Here is a 23,263-nt window from a genome sequence, read left to right on the forward strand (position 1 = left end):
AGTAATGGAGAGCAAGCGTGAACTCTAGCATTTTTCCAGAAGATCTTATGGAACAATGCTTGAGTTCCCAAATTGACTTCCATTATGATCTCATCAGGAGTCGAGAGCGTAGTGCTTACTAGTCACTAGTTATAACTGATCTGCAGGATAGGTGAAAACTTGTAGATTGATGAGGGTCCGACCATTTGGACCCACTCTGTTTGGCAGACCGGGCAATTTTTATCCCCAACAGAGAACTTTTTTATCTACATTACAAAATGATGTGACCAACCACCACTCCATTCATTTTGTATTGCCCTGCCGGAAGAAGCCGCAGTGCTCAAAAGCCCCATGGTGAATGAATGGAGCAGCACTCGAGCATGGACCGTGCCAAAGCATTCTAAGGGGTGTGAGGTAGCGTCGTCAGCTGCGCTGCAGAAGACACGGGATCCAGGCACCAAGGTTCACAGCACACGGTTTATTCCAAAGAAAAAGTCCACAATAGTACATATGTGCCTTTCCGGCAGAGAACTCAGGGAGATGTGATCACTCCCTCACACCCGGCACACCTGCCCTTGTTCCTGAATCTATTTAACCCTTCCTTCAGCCTGTAGGGAAACAGCATTAACCCTATAGTGGATTATCATGGAGTGAGCACAACCGGGGCGAGACATACCGGCCGTCATAGATAACCCCGGTCACAGTCTCACATACCCCCCCCCCTCAGTTCAAGCGTGCGGGGTTGAACTCCTGCCATCAAACACGGGCCGCGGGACAAGGCATCGGCGTTGCCCTGCAACCTACCGGCCCGGTGTTCAACCGTAAACCGGAAGTTCTGCAGAGAAAGGAACCACCGGGTAACCCGGGCATTCCGTTCCTTGGCGGACCTCATCCAGACCAGTGGAGAGTGATCCGTCACCAAGTGAAACTGACGTCCCAGCAGGTAATAGCGTAGGGACTCCAAGGCCCACTTGATCGCCAGGCACTCCTTCTCCACTACGCTATAATTCCGCTCGGGAGGGGTGAGCTTCCTACTTAAGAAGGTGACGGGGTGTTCCTCCCCCTGAACCACCTGAGACAGCACTGCCCCCAGGCCGACCTCCGAGGCGTCAGTCTGTACTATGAACTCCTTCCGGAAATCAGGGTTGACCAGAACGGGCTGTCCGCACAGGACCTCCTTCAGGGCCCGGAAGGAGTCCTCGGCCTGCGGAGTCCAGCGCACCATGACGGACTTCTTGCCTTTGAGAAGGTCCGTCAAGGGGGCTGATAGTCCCGCAAAATCTTTTACAAACCTCCTGTAGTACCCCACGATACCCAGGAAGGCCCTAACCTGCTTCGTGGTCAGGGGTCTAGGCCACTTCTGGATCGCCTCGACCTTGTTAATTTGGGGCTTAATCACTCCTTGGCCTATCACGTAGCCCAAGTAGCGGGCTTCCGTGAGTCCCAATGCACATTTCTTGGGATTGGCTGTCAATCCGGCTGTTCGAAGCGCGTCCACCACCGCTTGTACCTGTTCCAAGTGAGTCTGCCAATCGGAGCTGTAAATAATGATGTCATCAAGGTACGCTGATGCATACGCCTGGTGGGGTTCCAGCACTAAGTCCATCAACCTCTGGAACGTGGCCGGAGCGCCATGTAACCCAAAAGGCAAGACAACATAGTGGAAGAGACCCTCCGGCGTAACAAAAGCGGTTTTCTCCTTGGCGGACTCCGTTAGTGGCACCTGCCAGTACCCCTTGGTCAGGTCGAGCGTGGTAAAATATCGCGCCTGTCCCAGCCTATCAATCAGCTCATCCACCCGGGGCATGGGGTAGAGATCAAACTTGGATATTTCGTTCAATCTCCTAAAGTCATTGCCTTAACCTTAAGGAGCCATCGGGTTTTGGTATTAGGACAATCGGACTAGCCCATTCACTCCGGGATTTTTCGATGACCCCCAGGCGTAACATTGTCTTTACTTCCTCCGATATGGCTTGTCGTCGAGCCTCCGCTACTCGGTATGACTTCAGGCGTACCTTCAGGTGGGGCTCGGTGACAATATCATGTCGTATCAGACTGGTCCTACCGGGCAGCTCGGAGAAGACATCGGGGTTCTGCTGAACCAACCGTCTGGCCTCTCGCCTCTGTGTCTTGGTGAGGGCTTCTCCAATCCTTACTTCCGGTTCGTCCTCTCCGGAGGTCGCTGGAGCCGGATGTGAACGACCCGAAGAGGAGGGAGGTGGAGAAAAAACAGCCATCAGGCTTTCCCGTTCCTGCCAAGGTTTTAATAGGTTGACATGGTATATTTGTTCAGGTTTCCGCCTACCGGGCTGCAATACTTTATAGTTAACCACCCCGACTCTTTCCTTTATCTCGTAGGGGCCTTGCCACTGAGCCAGGAATTTACTCTCCGCCGTGGGGATTAATACCAACACCCGATCCCCGGGATTAAAGGTCCGCACGGTGGCTTGTCTATTGTAGCGGCCGCTTTGCGCGGCCTGAGCCTCCTGTAAATGCTCCTTCACAATTGGCATGACCGCGCTTATGCGGTTCTGCATACCCAAAATGTGTTCAATCACACTTTTATGGGGGGTGGGCTCCTGCTCCCAGGTTTCTTTTGCCAGGTCCAACAATCCCCGGGGATGTCGCCCGTATAACAATTCGAAAGGCGAAAACCCCGTGGATGCCTGTGGCACCTCTCGTGTGGCAAACATCAAATAGGGAAGCATCATATCCCAGTCTTTCCCGTCTTTGGAAATCACCCTTTTGAGCATGGTTTTCAGGGTTTTATTGAATCGTTCCACTAAACCATCCATCTGAGGATGATACACAGACGTACGCAACTGCTTGATCTGGAGTAGCCGGCATAGCTCTTTGGTCACTTTAGACATGAATGGGGTCCCCTGATCCGTAAGGATCTCCTTGGGCAACCCCACCCGGCAGAACACAGCAAACAACTCCCGAGCTATAAGCTTGGCTGCAGTATGTCTGAGAGGTATCGCCTCTGGATACCGGGTGGCATAGTCAACGATCACTAGGATATGCTGGTGCCCTCGAGCAGACTTTACGAGGGGCCCCACCAGATCCATCCCTATCCGTTCAAAAGGGACTTCTATAATGGGTAACGGTACCAACGGACTGCGAAAGTGGGTCAGGGGTGCGGTAAGCTGACACTCCGGGCAGGTTTCGCAGAACCGTTTTACCTCCCCAAAGACCCCGGGCCAATAGAACCTTTGCAATATTCGCTCCTGTGTTTTCTTGACCCCTAGGTGACCACTCATCAGGTGTTTATGAGCCAAGTCGAGGACCCGCCGGCGATACGGCTGGGGCACCACCAACTGCTCTACCCCTACGCCCCGTATTTCATCTACCCGGTAGAGTAAATCCTGCTTAAGAGCGAAATGGGGGTATCTTACCTGGGCACCAGGCAGCTGTGCCACCCCGTCAACTACTGTCACCCGACTCCGGGCATGTATTAATGTAGGGTCCTGGAGTTGGGCTGTCCCAAACGTATCCGGGGACGCCTCCAACTCCGGGATGGGCTCGACCGTCTCAGCCTCTCCTGCCAATACCTCTAGGGGCGACCTATCAGGTTCACATCCTGTCCCTATCATGGGGACCCCTACGGCAGGCGTCCCGGATTCAGGATTGTAGGGCTCAGGTCCCGGACTGACCAATATCTGAGGGGACTTAGGAGGTCCCTTCCATAAAGTCCAAAAATAGGGCAGATCCCTTCCTAGGATCACATCATAGGGAAGAGTATTAATAAGTCCCACCTCATGTTGCACCTGACCGCAAGGTGCTGTGATGGTGACTATCCCCGTGGGATAGGCTCGGCGGTCCCCATGTATGCAAACCACCCCCACGGTACGTCCTGTGGCCTTTACTTTAGCCCTTAGGGTTGATCGCACAAGGGTCACTAAGCTTCCGGAATCCAACAAGCCTGTAACCGGACATCCATTCACCTGAATTTGGCACAAGTGGGGCTCAGTCTCTGGGTAGACCAGGTCAGCGGTACACACCACCTGAGCATACATTGAACCCCGCCGTGTAACCCCACAATCCATGGGCTCCGTGGTGAGTGGACACTGGGCTTCCATATGTCCCACCCGCTGGCACCGCCAACATCTAATAGGGAAGGACATCCCCTTGACGAGTTGTCGTTTAGGGTACATAGTTTTCCGGACCTCCGAGACGGAGGGTGCGGCTTCAGACGGGACGGTAGCGGACTCCCGCACCGGTGTCAGCGGTGGGTCCTTGGCCCTAGGCTTGGAGGGGCCGGACCGACGGGCAGTACGCAAAGTCTCAGTGTCCCGTATCAAGTCCTGCGTAGCCACATGCCGCTCTACCAGGCCCACTAATTGGTCCAGGGTACTCGGGTCACCCTGTCCGACCCACCGTTGAACGGTGACGGGTAAAGTGCGCACAAAACGATCAACCACTACCCTTTCCACCATTTGCGCCGGGCTCAGAGTGTCAGGCTGCAACCACTTTTTTACAAGATGTAACAAGTCATAGGCCTGGGAGCGTACGGGTTTGGCTTCCTCAAAGAACCACTGATTTACCCGCTGAGCCCGTACATAGGTATTCACCCCCAACCGAGCCAGTATTTCGGCTTTCAGGGTCACATAGTCAATGGCGTCCTCGGTACAGAGGTCCAGGTATGCTTTTTGGGGTTCCCCCGTCAGATAGGGTGACAATACCTCAGCCCACTGCGGGGTCGGCAGCTTTTCCCGCTCGGCCACCCGTTCAAACACCGCCAGGAACGCTTCCACATCATCACCCGGGGTCATCTTTTGCAACGCTTGTCTCACCGCTTTCCGGACGCTGCCGTCGTCACCCGGTCCCTGGGTTGTTGCTGCCGGTCCGGCACAGATCGACTTGGCCAGGAGAACCATCTGTTCTTGGTGCCTTTTTTCCTGCAATTGCAAGGCTTGCTGCTGACGTGCATTGGCCTGATCCATCTGTTCTTGGAATTTTTTTTCCTGCACTTGCAAGGATTGGAGCAGGTGTGCATTGGTCTGTTGCTGCTGTGCATTAGCCTGAGCCAAATGCTTTATTATGTCCTCCATGGCGTCGCCGGGTTTGGGCTGTAGTATAGCCGCTCGAATCCAGGACATGCGCAGCTGGGTCACCAGGGATGGATGCTACACCTCACCGGCTGTCATGCCCGCATTCTCCACCATATGTGAGGTAGCGTCGTCGGCTGCGCTGCAGAAGACACGGGATCCAGGCACCAAGGTTCACAGCACACGGTTTATTCCAAAGAAAAAGTCCACAATAGTACATATGTGCCTTTCCGGCAGAGAACTCAGGGAGATGTGATCACTCCCTCACACCCGGCACACCTGCCCTTGTTCCTGAATCTATTTAACCCTTCCTTCAGCCTGTAGGGGAACAGCATTAACCCTATAGTGGATTATCATGGAGTGAGCATAACCGGGGCGAGACATACCGGCCGTCATAGATAACCCCGGTCACAGTCTCACAGGGGGAATAAAAGTGGTTTTTCCCCATCCAATCCCTTTAAAGCAAAGTGAAATGAAAGCTGAATCCCCACTAGAGCTGTATCTGTGCTCTTGGTAATAGTATTGATTTTTAGGCTGGGGCTAGTCAGCGACTTTGGCTGCGGTACCTGTCATGTGGGTGAAGATTTCTAGTTTTCGCTACTGAAGTGTTCTCTCATTGCAATCTCATGCGTACTGTGACTGCAGCAAGCAAGTCGCCATAAGGCCTCTTCCAAACATCCATGTAAAACACGTGTGTTTCACGGTCCATGGTGTATGTGCGTGTGTTCCATGTGCAGTCCTGTGACATGTCTGTGCTAGTATGCTGTCCGTGTGACATCCGGATAGCACACGGACAGAATGAGCTTGTATAGTGCCTGCCTCCGGCGCTGCTGTTACTTCTGGGTCCGTGGTGAGTGCAGTTAATATGCAATGAGCGTGCCCTGAAGCATCAGCAGAGACAGCAGCGCAGTAAGGCTGCTTTCACATTTTTTTTTTTTTTTTTTTGTTGGATGTCAAAAAAACACAAACTGCGTGTGACTGGATCCTGTTGATTTAGTGTTGAGCGCATGCAAACGCAAGAGTTATTTTACAGGATCCTTTCACTTGCAGTTTATGGGCGGGCATTGGAGTAATCTACGGACTGTGATCTGGAGGAGAGAGACTGACTGTGAGACTGGTTTTTGGACATGCTCACTAGAGCAAACTGGATCCTTTCTATCAGAATACCACCGTTCACATGTGCTTGTGTGCGGTATAGTTTGGATCCGGTGACATACAGTATTTGGACGCAGATAAAAAAAGCTACATGTTGCGTTTTTAAAATTCGGTAAACGCAAAGGAACGGATCCATTATAGAACGCATGCGAACGCATCTTAACGCGATTCCATTGAAAATGCATTGCAATGACAACACATTTGTCATGGATCCAGTCAGATGCGGGGGTTTTTTTTTAACGTCCTTCAAAAAAAATGCTGATGTGAAAGCAGCCTTAAGCGGGTTTTACACACAGCAACAACGCTAGCGATGTCGCTGGTGAAAGCACCCGCCCCCGTCGTTTGTGCGTCATGGGCAAATTGCTGCCCCTGGCGCACAACATCGCTAACACCCGTCACACATACATACCTGACCAGCGACGTTGCTATGGCCGGCGAACCGCCTCCTTTCTTAAGGGGGCGGTTTGTTCGGCGTCACTAAGCGGCCGCCCAATAGAAGTGGAGGGGTGGAGATGAGCGGGCCGAACATCCCACCCACCTCTTTCCTTCCTCATTACGGGCGGCTGCAGGTACGGTGATGTTCCTCGTTCCTGCGGTGTCACATGTAGCGATGTGTGCTGCCGCAGGAAAAACGAACAAACTGCGTCCTGCAACAGCAACTAATTGGGATTAGACCGACCGAACAACGATCAATGATTAGGTATTTTTGATCGTTAACGGTCGTTCCTGCGTTTCACACGCAACAACGTTGCTAACGAGGCCGATGTGCGTCACGAATTTCGTGACACCCAACGACATCTCGTTAGTGATGTCGTTGCGTGTAAAGCCCCCTTAAGTCTAAAAATTCTTTATTTTATGTGACGTGTTTTCTCCAATAAGGCCGGGGCCACACTGGGATTACTGCGATCCCCTCACATGGCACTGCTCACGCTGGCAGTACAGCAGAGCCGAGTGTCCCTGCAACTGAGATCCGACTGTGCGAGCAGACCTCAGCTGCGGGGGGGGGCCGGCACTAAACAGGTGCTGCGGAGGGGAGGGAGGGATTTATCTCCCTCTCTCCTCCGTAGCCAGCTATTACCATTCTCGCACTGCAGTCGCGGTACACCGGTGTACCGCAAGTGCAGTGCGATTTTTTTTTTTTTTTTTTATTGCCCCATACACTTGAATGGGTGCGAGAGAAAGAGTCTCGCATTACACCCGCTGCATGCTGCGATTTTTTTCTCGGTCGATTAGGGCTGAGAATATAATCGCTCATGTGTGCTGACACAGGCTAGAATTGGTCCGAGTGGAATACGATGTTTTATTGCATTCCAGTCACACTGATTTTCATGCCGTGTGGCTTAGGCCTAAGTGTCACACGGATCACATCAATGTGAGGTCCATGTGACATCTTTTCTGCCAGAGAAAAACGGACATGTCGCCGTGTGGAGCACACTGACACATGGTCCTTGTGAAAGCGCGGATGTGTGCGCAGACCCATTGATTTTAATGGATCTATGTGTGTCCATGTCTCCAGTATGTGTGAAAAAGGACATCGCACTTACCGGAGATACGGAGGTGTGAAGGAGGCCTAAGGCTATGTACACACGTACCATATTTACTGGTTTTGTTTTTTTTTTGCAGATTTTAATCAATACTGTAAGGAAAAACACATCCCAGGAAAGTCTGAAAATCCTGAAGTGGTGTGCACATGTTGCTTCTTTTTTCCTTGCAGATTTTGGTGCTGAAAAAATAAGTAGCATGTGTTTTTTTTTCTGCTTTTCTCCCAATGTCAATAGATAAATTAAAGCATGAAAAAAAAGACCTTGTGCCCACGTGGCATTTTTTTTGTGTGTTTTTCCTTGCTTTTTTTAATCAACAAAAACAAGGATAAAGTATCCCAGCAAAGTCTATGAGAATCGTGACTTGCTGTGCACACGCTGTTTATCTTTTCTTGCAGATTTTGTTGCTGAAACAAAAAGCAGCATGTCAACTGTTTCTGCGTTTATTTCCTGGGTTTCTAGAATTCCCTGCAATGCTTTATCACTACTGGGGATTATAGTGCAGTCCTTTGCCTCACACACCATGCATCCAGTATGATGTGTGAGGCTCTCCGTAGCTCAGTAACCCAGAATTGTCTTGGTGATGACCCATTGTTACCATGGCAGCAATCGGGTCCCTGTGATTGCATTACAGGGACCTAATCACCAGAGAGAAGTAAGAGATCCCTCTCCCTGCATTCTGAATGCTGCAATCGCACTGATTGCAGCATTCAGAGGGTTAAGCCGCTGGGGGTGGCGCGGACACAGATCCTGGCATTGAGAGCTGGGCCCAGGCTTTAACGTCAGTCGAAGACCCGGCATTGATCACGGGGGTACATCGTCCGAACCCCCATGATTATAAAAAGCACAAAAATAAGCATGGGAAAAAAACGCGCAAACACAATAAAAAAAAGTGTTATTTCAGTTGTCTTTTTCCTGCCAAAACGTGAGTTTTTATGTGCAGATTTCCTGCAGATAAAAACACAATGTGAGCATATAGCCTAAATGCTGCAAAAAAAAAAAACAACACATGCTTTTTTCAGAATATGTGCAGAAAAAAAAAATCTGCTGTGTGCGCACATAATCTTAATCTAATGCTGATTAATTTTTTGCCACTTGATTGTTGCATGAGGAACAACAACTACCGAATTTAGGTTGCATGAGTAAAGTCATTGGAATGGTGGCCTAATAGAACGAAGGCAAAGAATAATGAAGAAAAAAAAAAAAAAAAATTCCCTTGGAGATGCCGGGGATTGAACCCGGGGCCTCATACATGCAAAGCATGCGCTCTACCACTGAGCTACATCCCCTTTGTGTTATAATATAGGAAACCGAGCCCTAAAATACAGTACAAAGCAGCCTGTGCACTGTGTACATTAGTGGTAGAAAGAAATCTGCTGACTCTCAGCCAATCCTCGTTAGTATAGTGGTGAGTATCCCCGCCTGTCACGCGGGAGACCGGGGTTCGATTCCCCGACGGGGAGGCTGCATTTTTTTTTTATTTTTTTTTTCTGTTCTTTTCTTTCATTTCTTTTTTTTGCACAGGTAGAAGTCAGCACTGAATATAGAACATAGCTGTATACAATGCACATAACAATGTATTTTGCTGGAGATATGTGGCTAGAAAGAATTATGTGAGGTATGCAACAATATGGCCGAAATAGCTCAGTTGGGAGAGCGTTAGACTGAAGATCTAAAGGTCCCTGGTTCGATCCCGGGTTTCGGCAGTTGTTTTGCCAATAGCTTTTCCATACTTCAGTCTCACTGGCTTTTACATGTTGCTTCTCACATGTATTTTAAACGTGTGAGTTTCTCTATTTTTCTGCAGTTTCTCTATTTGACTTCAGATTGCTGACTCTTCACAGCGTCCACTGAGGCTTCTCCAATGTGGACAGCAGAAGCAGCAAGTATAAGGCTAGGTTCACATTTCCGTTGTTTAGCATCAGTCACATGCGTTGCTTGACGCTTGTGACTGATGCGTTGTACAACGGGTGACAAGGATTGAAATTCATTGTCACAAGAAAGCGGATTCCGTTGCAAAACGAGTAAACGTTCACAATAGCCGGCGGCCGGCTTTTGAGAGTGATCAGCTGATCTCCCAGCGGCCAGATTCTGTGAAAGATCAGATGATCGGCCGGTTATTGTGAACGATCAGCTGATTGCTCTCGTAAGCCGGCCGCCGGTTTTGAGAGCGATCAGCTGATTGCCCGACGGCCGGCTTCTGTGAGCGATCAGCTACCCTACCGGCCGCCGGCTTTTGAGAGCGACTGATCGCTCTCAAAAGCCGGCAGCCGGGAGATCAGCTGATTGCTCACAGAAGGCAGCTGCCGGGCGATCAGCTGATCGTTCAGCCGCCGAGAGAGAGCATGCGCAGCGAAGTCAAAAGGAATCCACTGCTCAAAAAACGTTACAAGCTGCGTTCCTGCCACCCGACAGTCAGTCGTTCCACAACTGATCAGTCGGGCGGCGGATGCAACGCAAGGGCATCAGTCACAATCTGCCCATACAAGTCTATGGGAAACAACGGAATCCGCCCCACGGATTGCGTTGTTTATCAGAGCGGCGGATTGTGACTGATAATAAACAACAGAAATGTGAACCTAGCCTTAGATTTGCATATGTTCCGCCACATTCCGACCAGCCACGTCCAACCTCGCTCAATTCATTTGCACATCTAATCGTCACGTGACCACATGCATGCAAAGCATATATTTGCAGAGACAGCTTATTTTTTGCGTCTTGAGTTGACGTTTTACATTATACCACTTTTGGGTAGATGCGATGTTTTGATGTTGTTGCATTTTAATACACAGTTGCGGCAACAAAAAAACGTAATTCTGGTGTTTAGATTTTTGTACTGATGAGAATAATTGATTTTATATTTTGGTAGATCAGGCATTTCTAAATGCAGCAATACCCAATATATGTATTTTTTTATATTGTTTTATTTTCAATGAGGCAAAAAGGGGGGATTTAAGCTTTTAGGGGTATTTTAGTTTTAATTTTTTTTAACATTTTTTATTGATTTTACTACGCCTGCACTATCCATTCAATTCCTCTGTTTAGAGCATCGCTCTGATCAGGAGACATGTTCAGTGCTTCTGAAAACCGGCGCTCTGCTGCTATTCTCAGGAGCCATGACAGCGCCAGGGGTCATCAGCTGACCCTACACTGTCAGGACAATCCATTGGCGCTCAGTGAACGGTGACTGTATACGTAACCGGGAACTGACTGACAGCCGTTCTAATGTAGTCAGTGTCGGTGCAGCAGTTACAGTCACTATTTTTTGTTATAATTTCACACTATTTGTCATAGCCTTAAAGGCAACCTGTCATATGAAAAAACAATAGGCTTTGTGCGCACGCTGCTTTATTTGCTGCATTTTTGTTGCTTTTTTGGTGCAGTTTGTGGTCCTAAACTGCATGTAGTTCTTCCCCAGCAAAGTCTATAAGAAATCTGAAAGACTGTGCGCACGTTGCTTCTTTTTTACTTGCAGTTTTGGTTGCAGAAAAAGGAAGCGGCATGTCACCTCTTTTTGATGTGTTTTTCCCTGTGTTTTTCCATTCACAATGTTAAAAAAAAAATATGCAGGGGCAAAAACTCACCAAAACGCAGTAAAAATGCTGTAAAAATGCATGCCTTTTTTGGATGCGTTTTTCCGGGCAGAAGTGCGTTTTTCTGTCAGAGGGAGCGTTTTTTGCTGGAGAAACAAAACTGCAGTGTGCGCACATACGCTTAACCAGAGAATATGGGGTTAATCTACAGGTTAATAGCACTCTGAACCTACCTGGTGTCTGCACTTGGAGCCCTGCTGCCGGGAGGCTAAATAGTGTGAGATTAGGCTGCTTTCACACCTCCCGTTTTAGCAGCGTGGCTAAATCCGGCTCTAAAACCTATGCAACGGATGCGGCGCAAAAACTGCATCTATTGCATAAGTTTTTACATGCGGCCCGTCCGTTTTTTGCCGGTTGCGGCACGCTACTGAGCATGCGCAGTGCAAAAAACCGCATGCGGCGGCCGGATGCGTCTTTTGCCGCACCCGGCATCCATAGGCATGCAATGGAAAAAGCGCCGCATCGACCGGATGCGGCGCGATGCGGGTTTTTTTGCCGGACAAAAAATGTGCCAGGCAATGTTCCATTCGGCCGCCGCATGGGCTAAATATGCCACATCCGGCAAAAAACGGACCGAACAGAAGGCCATGCGGCACAATCCAGCACTAATGAAAGTCTATGCGGGAAAAATGCAACCGGCGGGAAAAAAAAAACGGTTGCGTTTTTTCTGCAAAGAGCCGGATTGTGCCGCACAGCAAAAACCGGATGTGTGAAAGCAGCCTTAGGCTAGTTTCACACTTGCGTTGGACGGGATCCGTAGCATTGCGTTGTGTGACGCATGCAACGGATGCGTTGCATATAGAGGCACAACGCATGCTACAGATCGTACAAAATAACGCAATCCGTTGTAGTTTTTTTTCCTTGTCTTTACACATCTGAGCATGCGCAGTTGTGTAAAGACAGCTGCGTTAACGGAATCCGTCAAATGACGCATTCTAACGGAATCCGCCACCATAGGCGTCCATTATAAAAACAACAGACGCCTAAAGGATTCCTGCAGGTTGCGTTTTTTTTACACTCCGCCAAGCGCAGAAAAACGTTACATGCTGCGTTCCATCCGCCCGACGCAGCGTCAAAATAACGACGCTGCATCGTCCAGCGGATGCAACGCAGACACTTGCGTTACAGTGCGTCGTCCATACAAGTCTATGGAGAATAGCGCAGTGCGTTAACGGACTGCGCTATTCTCCATAGTGACGGAATGCGCTGAACGCAAGTGTGAAACTAGCCTAAGAGCAAAAAAAAAAAAATACATTTTTATACATAATATACAGTATTTGCCCTTATTGTCTAAACAGTATTTGTTAATGCTGTAAAGGCACAAATTTAATGTAACAGAACATAGAAAAATGGATAAAATAAAAAATAGCAACTTTGTAATTTTGTGTGTAATAAACCTCTGTTTCAGTCTGTCCACATAACGAGTGATTCTCAGAGCAGACAGCCGCCAATCCTCGTTAGTATAGTGGTGAGTATCCCCGCCTGTCACGCGGGAGACCGGGGTTCGATTCCCCGACGGGGAGGCTGCATGTTTTTTTTCTATTTATTATAAATACTTCCCTAATTAAAATGTACTATTATTTTACAGGAGCCTTTTTATTTTGAACTGATTGAACACTGCACCGTTGTTACATATCTACCGTAGTTATTTCTATGCAGAATACACTCAGCAATTTAGCTGTTTTACAATAAGAGCCCAGTGCAGGAGGTCTCCGGCAGCTAATCCTCGTTAGTATAGTGGTAAGTATCCCCGCCTGTCACGCGGGAGACCGGGGTTCGATTCCCCGACGGGGAGGCTGCATTTTTTTTTTTTTACTTTAACGTATTTAATTATAAATCAGGGGTACCTAGGTGTATTACTTTATTATAAAAAGGGATCATGTGGTGTTTAGGTTTATTAATCATGTATTACGGGGTTACTGTTCTCTTATGAGGTATTTAGGTTTATTAGTCCTTGATTATGGTTGTGTAGAATAATTACTCTTCTATTATGGGTTGTGTAGTAGGATTATTACTCTTCAGGTATGTGGTGTCTAGGTTTATTAGGTTTATTAATATAAACCTAGGTTTCTAGGTTTATATTTCTCCTAGTCGCACATCTGCACTTGCCCAGAGCTGGAGCACATTACTGCTCACATGCTGCACTGGCAGCCTTCTCTCCTCTCCTGTTCTCTCCTCTCCTGTTCTCTCCTCTCCTGTTCTCTCCTCTCCTGTTCTCTCCTCTCCTGTTCTCTCCTCTCCTGTTCTCTCCTCTCCTGTTCTCTCCTCTCCTGTCCTCTCCGTTCTGTCATTTTAGTAGCTGATTAGTTTATTTTCTCCAAATGAAAATAACTGAGAAACGTATTTTTCTGGACTTGTTTTAAAGAGAAGATTGTTTATTTTAGGAATGAGCAAATAGACCTGGAAGGGCATTCAGCTTTATGCTGGGAACATGAATGCTGGTCTTTATGTGCTTTTCACATGGTGCATTTAAAGGGAACCTGTCAGCTGCAATATGCACCCAGGATCACGAGCAGTTCTGGGTACATATTAGGGTACTTTCACACTTGCGTTTATTTCCTTCCGTTACAATCCGCCCTTTTGGAAAATAGCGGAATCCGTTAACGGATTCCGCTGTTTCCCATAGACTTGTATGGGTGACGGATTGTACCAAAAGGACCTGCGTTGCTTCCGCTGGGCGACGCTCCGTTGCTTCCGCCCAGCGGGAGGAACGCAGCATGTAACGTTATTTTGAGCAGCGGAATCCTCTGGATTTCACTGCGCATGCTCTTTTTTTTTTTTAAATCAAACTTTATTTTGGCTCGCGGTGGCCGAACGTTCAGCTGAGCGCCCGGCCGTCGGCAAGCGACAGCGCTCAGCTGAGCGACCGGCCGCCAGCATGGCCGGCCGCCGGCAAGTCACAGCGCTCAGCTGAGCGCCCGCCCGCCTGCCCGGGCGCCGGCATGCCTGGGCGCCGGCAAGTGACAGCGCTCAGCTGAGCACCCGCCCGCCGGCATGCCCGGGCGCCGGCATGCCCGGGCGCCGGCAAGTGACAGCGCTCAGCTGATCACCCGGCGGTCGGCTGCAGGGAGCGATCAGCTGATCACCCGGCGGCCGGCTACTGGGAGCGATCAGCTGATCACCCGGCGGCCGGCTACTGGGAGCGATCAGCTGATCACCCGGCGGCCGGCTACTGGGAGCGATCAGCTGATCACCCGGCGGCCGGCTACTGGGAGCGATCAGCTGATCGTTCACAATAGTCTGCCGCTGGTAAAACTGTAAAAAAAAAATAAAAAATAATCAAAACGAATTGCGTTGTTTTGCAGCATCCGTTGCATCCGTTGTGCCACTATATGCAACACATCCGTTGCATCCGTTACACAACGCAATGCAACGGATACCGTTCAACGCAAGTGTGAAACTAGCCTTAGGCTAGGTTCACACTTCCATTGTTTTAAATCCATCAGCAATGGATCAGTCGTTTTTTAGTTGACAACTGATGCAACGGATGTGTTTTTCACAGGATTCCTTTCACAGGAATCCTGTGAAAAAACTGATCAGTTGCGTCCGTTGCATCCGCTGTGCGTCCGTTTTTTGACGGATCAGTCATGATCCGTTTGTGTTTGGGATAGCCCAGTGGGTGTGCCAAACATACTGGGCATGCTCAGTAGAGCATGACGGAATCCAGCGCTGGATTCCTTCGTAAGACGGATTACGACGGAATCCAGCACCATAGACATCCACTACAAGCGTGATGGACTGTGGTGGATTCCTGCGCTGTGCGTCAATTTTGACGGCCAGAAAAACGTTACATTCTGCATTGCTCCCGCCCGGCAGTCAGTCAAAAAACGACTGACCGCGACGCAGCAGATGCAATGCAAGGTCATCAGTCGCAATCCGCCACTAATACAAGTTTATGGGACACAACGGAATCCGCTAAACGGATAGCGTTGTTTACCAGAGCCACGGATTGTGACTGATATATTTTAACGGAAGTGTGAACCTAGCCTTACTAATCCCTGCCTAACCGTCCCTGTATACACTAGCATACATAAAGAGATCTTTCGAAAAAGTATTTCTAAAGATCTTATATCATATGCTAATGAGCAAAGGGACTAGTCCCCTGGGCGTTATATCCCCCTCTAATTATGTTAGTACGCTCACAAAGAGGGCAGACTAGTCAGGGAATATAACATCCTTGGGACTAGTCTCTTTGCTCATTAGCATATGATATAAGATCTTTAGAAATACTTTTTCTAAAAATCTCTATCTATGCTAGTGTATACAGGGACGGTTAGGGTCTGTGCGCACGCTGCGGTTTTTACTGCGGTTTTGCCGTGGTTTTACTGCAGAAAATGTTCAGATCCGTTTTATCCCCATTGATTTGTATTAGCGCCGGATTGTGCCTGATGGCCTTGCGTTGCATCCGGTTTTTCACGGATCCGGCGTAATTACTCAATGCGGCAGCCGGATGGAACGTCTCAGGCTACGTTCACACATCAGTTTTTTGGCATCAGGCACAATCCGGCGTGTGCCTGATGCAACGGATCCAGCGCAGAATATACAAAAACGGATGTGCCTGATCCTTTTTTTTGATGGATCCAGTATACACCTGATCCGTCAAAAAACGGATCCGGCGCATCCAGTTTTTTGCATCCGTTTCGTCCGTTTTTTTTTTTTTTTGCTGGATCCGTTATTTTTCAATAAATTGGAGCATGCTCTGTTTAAAAAACGGATCCAGTGGCTGCATCCGTTTTTTTTGCCACATGGCGCCGGATCCGGCATCCATAGGCTTCCATTGTAAATCACGCCGTAACGTTTTTTCAGAGATAAAAAACGTTCAATGAGACGTTTTATCTGGCCGGCGCATTGAGTAATTACGCCGGATCCGTCAAAAGCCGGATGCAATGCAAGGCCATCAGGCACAATCTGGCGCTAATACAAATCAATGGGGATAAAACGGATTCGCGCCAGCGCTCACAGGCACTATTGCCAACACAAGGTATTTGAAAGTTATCGTTGTGGCCAATAATAAATATGGGTGAACCACTTCTCCACTTCTTTAATGACGTTATTAATAGTTGTTATTAATGCTTCTGCCGCACTGACTACACTTGTTCCACAAATCATCCAAATCCGCTGCTGGCAGCCCCCTGCAATCGCCCATCTATTATGTGGCAGATGTGTTCGATGGGAGACGAGTCCGGAGACGCAGTAGGTTTAGGCCCCACAGGCTGCTCACAGTAGGAGTGAATATATAGCGGCGTACCTCGACGCCCCTATGTGGCACAACGGATGCTACGGATCGTACAAAACAACGGAAGCTTTTTTTTTTTTTATTCTTCTTCTTTACAGTTTTACCGGCAGCAGACTATTGTGAACGATCAGCTGAGAGCTCTCACATGCCGGCGGCCGGGCGCTCAGCTGAGAGCTCTCACATGCCGGCGGCCGGGCGCTCAGCTGAATGTCGGCCACCGAGGGACAAAATAAAGTTTGTGATTTTTAACAAAAAAAAAAAAAGAGCATGCGCAGTGAAATCCTACGGATTGCGCTGCTCAAAAAAAGTTACATGCTGCGTTTCTTCCGCCCGACGCAGCGTCAAAATAACGCCACTGCGTCGTCCAGTAGATGCAACGCTGACACTTGCGTTACAGTGCGTCGTCCATACAAGTCAATGGAGAATAGCGCAGTGCGTTAATGGACTACGCTATTCTCCATAGTGACGGACTGCGCTGAACGCAAGTGTGAAAGTGCCCTCACCATCCTTTGTGCCTGAAAACGTCAGCGGATTTAGGGGGTCGAGATACAGAATCCTGACGGACCCCCTCTGTCACTGCACCGACGCACTAGGACTCCGCCAATTGTTCCACTATAGTTTTTGGTGAGACTTTAGCTGTGTGCCCGTGTTTTTATTTACGCTCCTACATATAATAATGCCTTAATCCCATTTCCTAGTAACTATTCTATTACAGAGCAAGCACAAAAGGGGATTTTCCACATTTTATTATGTGCTTTCTGTCAGCCACTTCCCATGCTGTGTCCTCCCATCCCCACACACAATAAGCCTCTGCAACCAACCCGCCCAGCACGAGGGGGCAGAGGCGGAGAACCCGTGAGGAGGCGGAGAGCGCAAGAAGTGCCGACAGCCGCCACACTCCTGTGTTCCATGTGTTCCTCCGCCAACGTCCTCTCGTCCGTCTCTTCGTAACCTTTCGTTACACAGGACCAGTGAATCATATTATCATAGTGTAATAAACACGTCACAATAACACGCGGGCCGCTCCTCGTGTGCTATATCCCTATGTATGAGAGTGTGGGGAGCGCCACAACAGGTCAAGTAGTCCGTCTAGTAGGTTCCGCGGAAGGTTACCTCTTCTTATCTATATAAGCGCCACCCTTCTGCGCAACGGCATATTCTCACACAGCTAAGGACGTGGTCGCTCTGTGCAGACGGTATCGCGGATTGCAGTAAGTATATACGCGCGCTTTCCCGTTATGGCAGCTGCTATAGTGTAAGGATAGACTGCGCTACCTCGTTACTGGTTATGATATAATTTGCACATTTGCGGGATTTTGTGAGGGCTCCGCCATGAGGTTTCCCTACTTCGCGAGCGTTCTAGTGGAGCACCTTTGAGTCGTTACCGTCGCTGGTATGTTATTCTAGTTATGTGCGTATGTTAGTCACGTTATGGCTGCAGGCTTTCCTCCGCCATTGCCGTTAGTCGGTGACGTAGAGGGCAGACAATAGGGGGCGTGTCCTGCGAGCAGAGGGGAGGAGTTCGCGCCTATAGCGCCGGAAGTCAGTCCTGGGTCGGTGCCGGAAGTCAGTCCTGGGTCGGTGCCGGAAGTCAGTCCTGGGTCGGTGGCACTGCATTCTGAGAGCTTGATAATATTGGTTGCCTTATTTAATTAACATTTATGTGCGGGTTAAATATTTTATATTCTACTTTCGACAGTACAGTAGTGGTTATTGGTAAGTACAGGTGTGATGGGAATTAATGCAATCACTTGGTAGGGTTGGAGAGTAAAGTGTTAACTCTACATGAATTATGGCGGTGACTGATCACTGCCAGCAACAAAAGTCATAGGTTCTGATTTTACACCAAATTTTGGTCCTGTCCTATAACACTATCGTGATCTTTTGCTGCTGACAGAACTTTTTTTTTTTTTTTTTTTTTAACGCAAACCCTCTTATGTAAAAGGGGTTTTCCACTTCTCAGACAGCCCCTTTCTCATAAAATAACCCCTATTCTTTGGAGTTGATGCTGTCAGTGCTGGGGTCATGTGAGCTATAGCAATCCATACAGCCAATCAGCAGCTACTTACATGAAACAGGTCTCTCCCATGTACCACTCCAATGGTTTGTGCCACTTGGGGTAGCTCTCCATATTCCACAGATAAGACTCAATACTGTATCCAAGACACCAAAAACTCCTTCAAATAGATTTTTTTTTTTTTTTGACCCCAGAATACATGAAGGGGGAAAAACACAACTGCAAATGTTTTGGCCAATGCAAGGCCTATATCATGCCGTGAAAAGGTGTAAATATGGCTTATAAAAGCCCCTGCATTGGCTGAATTTTTTTTTTTTTTTATCAGTAAAGTTTTCTATTTGAAGGAGTTTTTGTGCCATGCATTATTGCGCGGATACTTCACTGTCCGTTGTGACTGCTCCTTGGTGCTCGTGACACAATGTGAGATTCCGCTGACAGCCAGGGGTCTACTTAAGACCTGTGCCTGTCAGGGCCATGGCCGGCATGCATAGGAGGCCGTCATTTTCACAAGTGATTGGATTTTTGCAGCTTTTAGTCCCCTAAGAACTAAACTAATATACAGTGAAAAGTAAAAAAAAGTGTATACTTTAGATTACTGAGTTATATTTTTGGTACACCAACTGTGACCAGTGTAATGCAGAAAAAAGCCCCCCCCCCCCCCCGCAGTTGCTGCAACATCAGTAGTAGTAATAGGCTATCAAAACTTATCTGCTCTACAATTATATCAATAAAGCAATTGGGTGCAAAAAAGTCCTCACTGCTCAATATCCTGAAATCTTAAAACATTGGGGAAGTGGTGTTAAAAGTGCAAATTTTAATTTATTTTTTTTTACAAATTTGTAACTTTTTTTTTTCCACCACTTAAATAAAAGTTCTGTTCTCTGTAATCCTATTGGCCTTGGCAACTGATTACCAGGGTTTTTTTTTCTTCTATACAGTAAAGTTAATGCTGTAATAAAAACAATTGTGGAATTATGTGGGGGGGGGTTGTTTTGAAACACTTTGAATTTTTCCCCACTATCCATTATGCCACATGATAAATGGAGGATGTCACTCAGTACAACTCATCCTGCAAAAAACTCTCTCCTAGCTATGTCACTGGGGGGGAAGAAGTTGTTTCTTGGAATAAGTGGAGGAAAAAATCAAAAACAAAATATTGCCTGGTCCTAAAAGGGCTGTCCATGTGACTTGAAACATGTCATAAAAATAACTGATATAAATGTTTGCTGCTTGTGTATAGGCTATTTATAGTATTACAGCTCATACCTCTGTTGAGCGCTTTTCCTTATGATAGGTTGTCATTATCAAGATTGCTGGGACTCCTGATCAGCTTTTCCTGGCTGGATGTGATCACTTGCAAACTGTCACCTGTTTTGTGTGTACTGCACATCTGCCATTAAATAGCAGTGTAATCTGCAGTACCCAGCTGTGGCCACTACACTGGTCTGCAACTGGTCATATGCAGCTGGGAACAGGTGATTGGTGGAGTTGCCAAGTGTTGCACCCCCAGCAATCTGATATTTATGACCTACGTAAAGGGAATCTGTCAACACTATTTCACACCCTAAACTACTTTTCTTGTAAAGAGCTACATGCACAAGTTCAGCAAAAAATCGTTGCATGGCCTTGTCAGTTCTTGTTACTGAGAAATCTGCATGGAAATGCAAATTTGACTGAAAATTATAAGCACGCAGAACGTTTTTTTTCTTGGTGGGGGGGGGAGGTTTTAAAGTTTAAAACGGAAAAACGCAAAATGCCCGGGGGTTAACCTTTTTAAAATCGATAAGCATTGACTGAACCAGACAACCAACCTGTAAGATTTCTTGAAAATCAGAACCAGCTCTAGACAAAATACCAGTGTATTGCCATGGAGTGTTGGTGTGATTCAGACCGATTTTTGTCCAGGACTTTAATCACCTATCCTCCAAATGTCCTATCGTAAGGACAGATGATTAGTATCATTGAATCAGATTGCTGGTCTGCCATCCCCTATGGTCATGTGTTTCCAGGTCCTGTGGCAGCCAATAGTGAATAGAGCAGCATATCACTGGTCCATACAGTGGCTCTTGTACACTGACATCTTGGCAATGCAGTTAGAGTACCAATTATAATTGCGTTTGAATTATATTTGTGACATCAAAATATTTTACTAGGTTTATTTTTAAATAACTTCTTTTTATTTGTGTTTCAGAACATGCAGATTTTTGTGAAGACCCTTACTGGGAAGACTATCACCCTAGAAGTTGAACCAAGTGACACAATAGAGAATGTAAAGGCAAAAATCCAAGATAAAGAAGGAATTCCCCCTGACCAACAGAGGTTAATCTTTGCTGGTAAACAGCTTGAAGATGGCCGCACACTCTCTGACTACAACATCCAAAAAGAATCCACACTTCACTTGGTGTTGCGTTTAAGAGGTGGCATGCAAATTTTTGTGAAAACCCTAACTGGCAAAACAATTACTCTTGAGGTTGAACCTAGTGACACCATTGAGAATGTAAAGGCCAAAATCCAAGACAAAGAAGGAATTCCCCCTGACCAACAGAGGTTAATCTTTGCTGGTAAACAGCTTGAAGATGGCCGCACTCTCTCAGATTACAACATTCAAAAAGAGTCAACTTTGCACTTGGTTCTCCGACTTAGAGGCGGCATGCAAATTTTTGTGAAAACCCTGACTGGCAAAACAATCACTCTTGAAGTGGAACCTAGTGATACCATTGAGAATGTGAAGGCTAAAATCCAAGACAAAGAAGGAATTCCCCCAGATCAGCAAAGATTGATTTTTGCTGGTAAACAGCTTGAAGATGGTCGCACACTCTCTGACTACAACATCCAAAAAGAATCCACTTTACATCTTGTTCTCCGTTTGAGAGGTGGCATGCAAATCTTTGTGAAGACCTTGACAGGCAAAACAATAACACTGGAAGTGGAACCCAGTGACACAATTGAGAATGTGAAAGCCAAAATCCAAGACAAAGAAGGAATTCCCCCAGATCAGCAAAGATTGATTTTTGCCGGTAAACAGCTTGAAGATGGCCGCACACTCTCTGACTACAACATCCAAAAAGAATCCACACTTCACTTGGTGTTGCGTTTAAGAGGCGGCATGCAAATTTTTGTGAAAACCCTGACTGGCAAAACAATCACTCTTGAAGTGGAACCAAGTGATACTATTGAAAATGTGAAGGCTAAAATTCAGGATAAAGAAGGCATTCCCCCTGACCAACAGAGGTTAATCTTTGCTGGTAAACAGCTTGAGGATGGGCGCACCCTCTCCGACTACAATATTCAGAAAGAATCCACTCTTCACTTGGTCCTTCGTCTTAGAGGTGGCATGCAAATCTTTGTTAAGACCCTGACTGGCAAAACAATTACTCTTGAGGTTGAACCTAGTGACACCATTGAGAACGTGAAGGCCAAAATCCAAGACAAAGAAGGAATTCCCCCAGATCAGCAAAGATTGATTTTTGCCGGTAAACAGCTTGAAGATGGTCGCACCCTCTCCGACTACAACATCCAAAAAGAATCCACTTTACATCTTGTTCTCCGTTTGAGAGGTGGCATGCAAATCTTTGTGAAGACCTTGACAGGCAAAACAATAACACTGGAAGTGGAACCCAGTGATACCATTGAGAATGTTAAAGCCAAGATACAAGACAAAGAAGGAATTCCCCCAGATCAGCAGAGGTTGATCTTTGCCGGAAAGCAGCTAGAAGATGGTCGCACTTTATCGGACTATAATATTCAGAAGGAGTCTACTCTTCACCTTGTCCTGCGTCTGAGGGGTGGTATCTGAAGCATGCCTATCAAACAGCATTTCATAGCATTCTGAATCATGCTTTCGCTGCACTTTCATTAAAGTTTAATGCATTCCAAAAATCTATTTGTTTTTTATTTATTGCTGAATTTCTTAATGCTTGTTCAAAAACCTATCCTGTTGTGTGGTGATCTTGCCTAAGGAGTTAGATTTTTAAATTAACAGAATAAGCAGTGTTAAGAAAAAAACCCCTAAAGTATTGGAAAATCTGAAAGGTGCAAATTGATCCTTTATAGTGCCAAATACATTTGTTTAATACAATTAATGTATAAATCGCAAGGATAGGTAAAAATGAGCAACTATAAAAATAGGCAACACGTGTCAATCTGGGCCAATTTTTATTTTATTTTTTTTTCTTTTTCTCCAAGCAAGCACTCCTACACAATGGTGAGAGGATAAATCCAGTTAGATTTGTTGTGCAGGTTCCACACTATAATACAAATGCGTTTTTAAAAATCCTTGTGACGTTGTGGGTAAAATGAAAATGAAAGCACAGTGCAGATTTCAAACCTTTTTATTGTGGCTTTAACTCTATAGCCCAGTAACTGGAGTCCTGAATCCACAAGCAACACATGCAGATTTGTTACCAAATCGACATTGAAAAACAAAGCAGCGTTTGAACACCACTTTATAGGTACAAAAACATAAACAAACTGTTTCTCCAAAGGTGGAAGGGGTTAGGAGTAAGATGTGAATAAGCACAATATATAATGAACTGTGGACACATACAAATTTTCCACTCTAGTTTCATTTACTGAAATGTACTCCTCACAGGTGCATGCTTCATTATGTGTAACTTCACATTTACTTATGCGCTCCACCTCTTTTGAAGTTATAAATGTCTGTTACCCACATATACTAAAAAGTGCCTTAGATC

General features: G+C 47.0%; 1 protein-coding gene and 5 non-coding genes across 6 annotated transcripts; 5 read left to right on the plus strand and 1 right to left on the minus strand.

The window, feature by feature from the left end:
• Positions 1-8,940: 8,940 nt before the first annotated feature.
• TRNAA-UGC (transfer RNA alanine (anticodon UGC)) lies at positions 8,941-9,012 on the minus strand. The gene has a single exon. It is a non-coding gene; the product is annotated as a tRNA-Ala (tRNA).
• A 102-nt stretch (positions 9,013-9,114) lies between these two features.
• Positions 9,115-9,186, plus strand: TRNAD-GUC (transfer RNA aspartic acid (anticodon GUC)). Its single transcript has one exon. It is a non-coding gene; the product is annotated as a tRNA-Asp (tRNA).
• A 170-nt stretch (positions 9,187-9,356) lies between these two features.
• TRNAF-GAA (transfer RNA phenylalanine (anticodon GAA)) lies at positions 9,357-9,429 on the plus strand. The gene has a single exon. It is a non-coding gene; the product is annotated as a tRNA-Phe (tRNA).
• Positions 9,430-12,767: 3,338 nt separating this feature from the next.
• On the plus strand, positions 12,768-12,839 carry TRNAD-GUC (transfer RNA aspartic acid (anticodon GUC)). The gene has a single exon. It is a non-coding gene; the product is annotated as a tRNA-Asp (tRNA).
• A 200-nt stretch (positions 12,840-13,039) lies between these two features.
• TRNAD-GUC (transfer RNA aspartic acid (anticodon GUC)) lies at positions 13,040-13,111 on the plus strand. Its single transcript has one exon. It is a non-coding gene; the product is annotated as a tRNA-Asp (tRNA).
• A 4,551-nt stretch (positions 13,112-17,662) lies between these two features.
• Positions 17,663-22,448, plus strand: UBC (ubiquitin C). The gene is made up of 2 exons (XM_075322487.1): positions 17,663-17,763; positions 20,761-22,448. The coding sequence occupies exon 2, from the start codon at positions 20,764-20,766 to the stop codon at positions 22,363-22,365; it is 1,602 nt and encodes a 533-aa protein (XP_075178602.1). The 5' UTR covers positions 17,663-17,763; positions 20,761-20,763; the 3' UTR covers positions 22,366-22,448.
• The last annotated feature ends 815 nt before the right edge of the window (positions 22,449-23,263 follow it).

Source organism: Anomaloglossus baeobatrachus, chromosome 1 (genome assembly GCF_048569485.1).
Source record: "Anomaloglossus baeobatrachus isolate aAnoBae1 chromosome 1, aAnoBae1.hap1, whole genome shotgun sequence".
NCBI classification, from domain to species: domain Eukaryota; kingdom Metazoa; phylum Chordata; class Amphibia; order Anura; family Aromobatidae; genus Anomaloglossus; species Anomaloglossus baeobatrachus.

Bases quoted from the DNA above. Each gene is read 5' to 3' on its own strand.
- UBC (XM_075322487.1), top strand. From the start codon at position 20,764: ATGCAGATTTTTGTGAAGACCCTTACTGGGAAGACTATCACCCTAGAA.